Genomic DNA, 1,273 nt, shown 5'->3' with positions numbered 1-1,273 from the left:
ATTGTGGCAAGCTGGCAGAAACATTAACAGTGTTTTGCAAGATTTCTTCTGGCTCAATGTTCAGCCAAGGTCAACTTAGCCTTTCATTCTTTCAGGGTCAAAAAAGGAAAAATAATAATACCAGTCATATAGGCGCAGGAGTGGCTGTGTGGTAAGTAGCTTGCTAACCAACCACATGGTTCCGGGCCGACCAATGCCTTGTGAGTGGATTTGGTAGACGGAAACTGAAGGAAGCCTGTCGTCTATATGTATATATATATATATATATATATATATGTGTTTGTGTTTGTCCCCCTAACATCGCTTGACAACCGATGCTGGTGTGCTTACGTCCCCGTAACTTAGCGGTTCGGCAAAAGAGACCGATAGAATAAGTACTGTGCTCGCAAAGAATGAGTCCCGGGGTCGATTTGCTCGACTAAAGGCGGTGCTCCAGCATGGCCGCAGTCAAATGACTGAAACGAGTAAAAGAGTATACACTAGGGTCAATGTGTTCTATTTTCCCCTCATGCCACCCCGTACCTTTCAAAAAAACTGCTTGCCCTCTACCAAAATCTGAAACCATCGTTAATATTAAATTTATTATTTTGCAGGTCACACAGCGCGCATCCTACACTTGGCTATGTCCCCGGATGGGTCGACGGTGGTGTCTGCTGGAGCAGATGAGACCCTGCGACTCTGGAAGTGCTTTGCAGGCTCCGAGCAAAAGAAGAAGGCTGAGAAGAACAATAAGGCCCTCGTGCCAGGCATGATCCGATTGTCTACAATTCGGTAGTATCTGGCGTGGGCCTAGTTTGATATGGTCCCGTTTGGTGTAGTGCCTCTAACTCCCTCGTCTCTTTTTCTCTTTTTACCTACTTTCTCTGCTTTGCTTTGGTCTTTCAGTATATATATATATATAAAGGTTACATATATATATATATATATACAAAACATGAAATATATATATATAAAGGTTACATATATATATATACAAAACATGAAATATATATATATAAACATGCATATATATATATATCTATATATATATATATATATATACAAAACATGAAAATATATATATATATATATATAAACATGAAAATTTATATATATACAAAACATGAAAATATATATATAAATAAAAACATGCATATATATATATATATATATATATACAAAACATGCATAATATATATATATAAACAAGCATATATATATGCATACACACACACACACACATATATATATACACATACACATATATGCATGTATATATATATATATACACATA

The 1,273-nt window shown here is 36.1% G+C and overlaps 1 protein-coding gene across 2 annotated transcripts in view; it reads left to right on the top strand.

Annotated features, from left to right (window-relative positions):
* The window catches only part of LOC115226638 (cell division cycle protein 20 homolog), a 30,300-nt gene extending 29,349 nt beyond the window's left edge, over window positions 1-951 (top strand). For both annotated transcript variants that reach the window (XM_036515332.1, XM_029797650.2), the window contains exon 9: window positions 594-951. In XM_036515332.1, the coding sequence (XP_036371225.1) occupies window positions 594-775 (182 nt within the window). In that variant the 3' untranslated portion in view covers window positions 776-951. The remainder of the gene's footprint in view (window positions 1-593) is intronic.
* Window positions 952-1,273: the final 322 nt, after the last annotated feature.

The sequence above is a fragment of the Octopus sinensis genome, linkage group LG30 (genome assembly GCF_006345805.1).
Source record: "Octopus sinensis linkage group LG30, ASM634580v1, whole genome shotgun sequence".
Lineage (NCBI taxonomy): Eukaryota > Metazoa > Mollusca > Cephalopoda > Octopoda > Octopodidae > Octopus > Octopus sinensis.
This window is presented reverse-complemented; position numbering and strand designations above follow the sequence as displayed.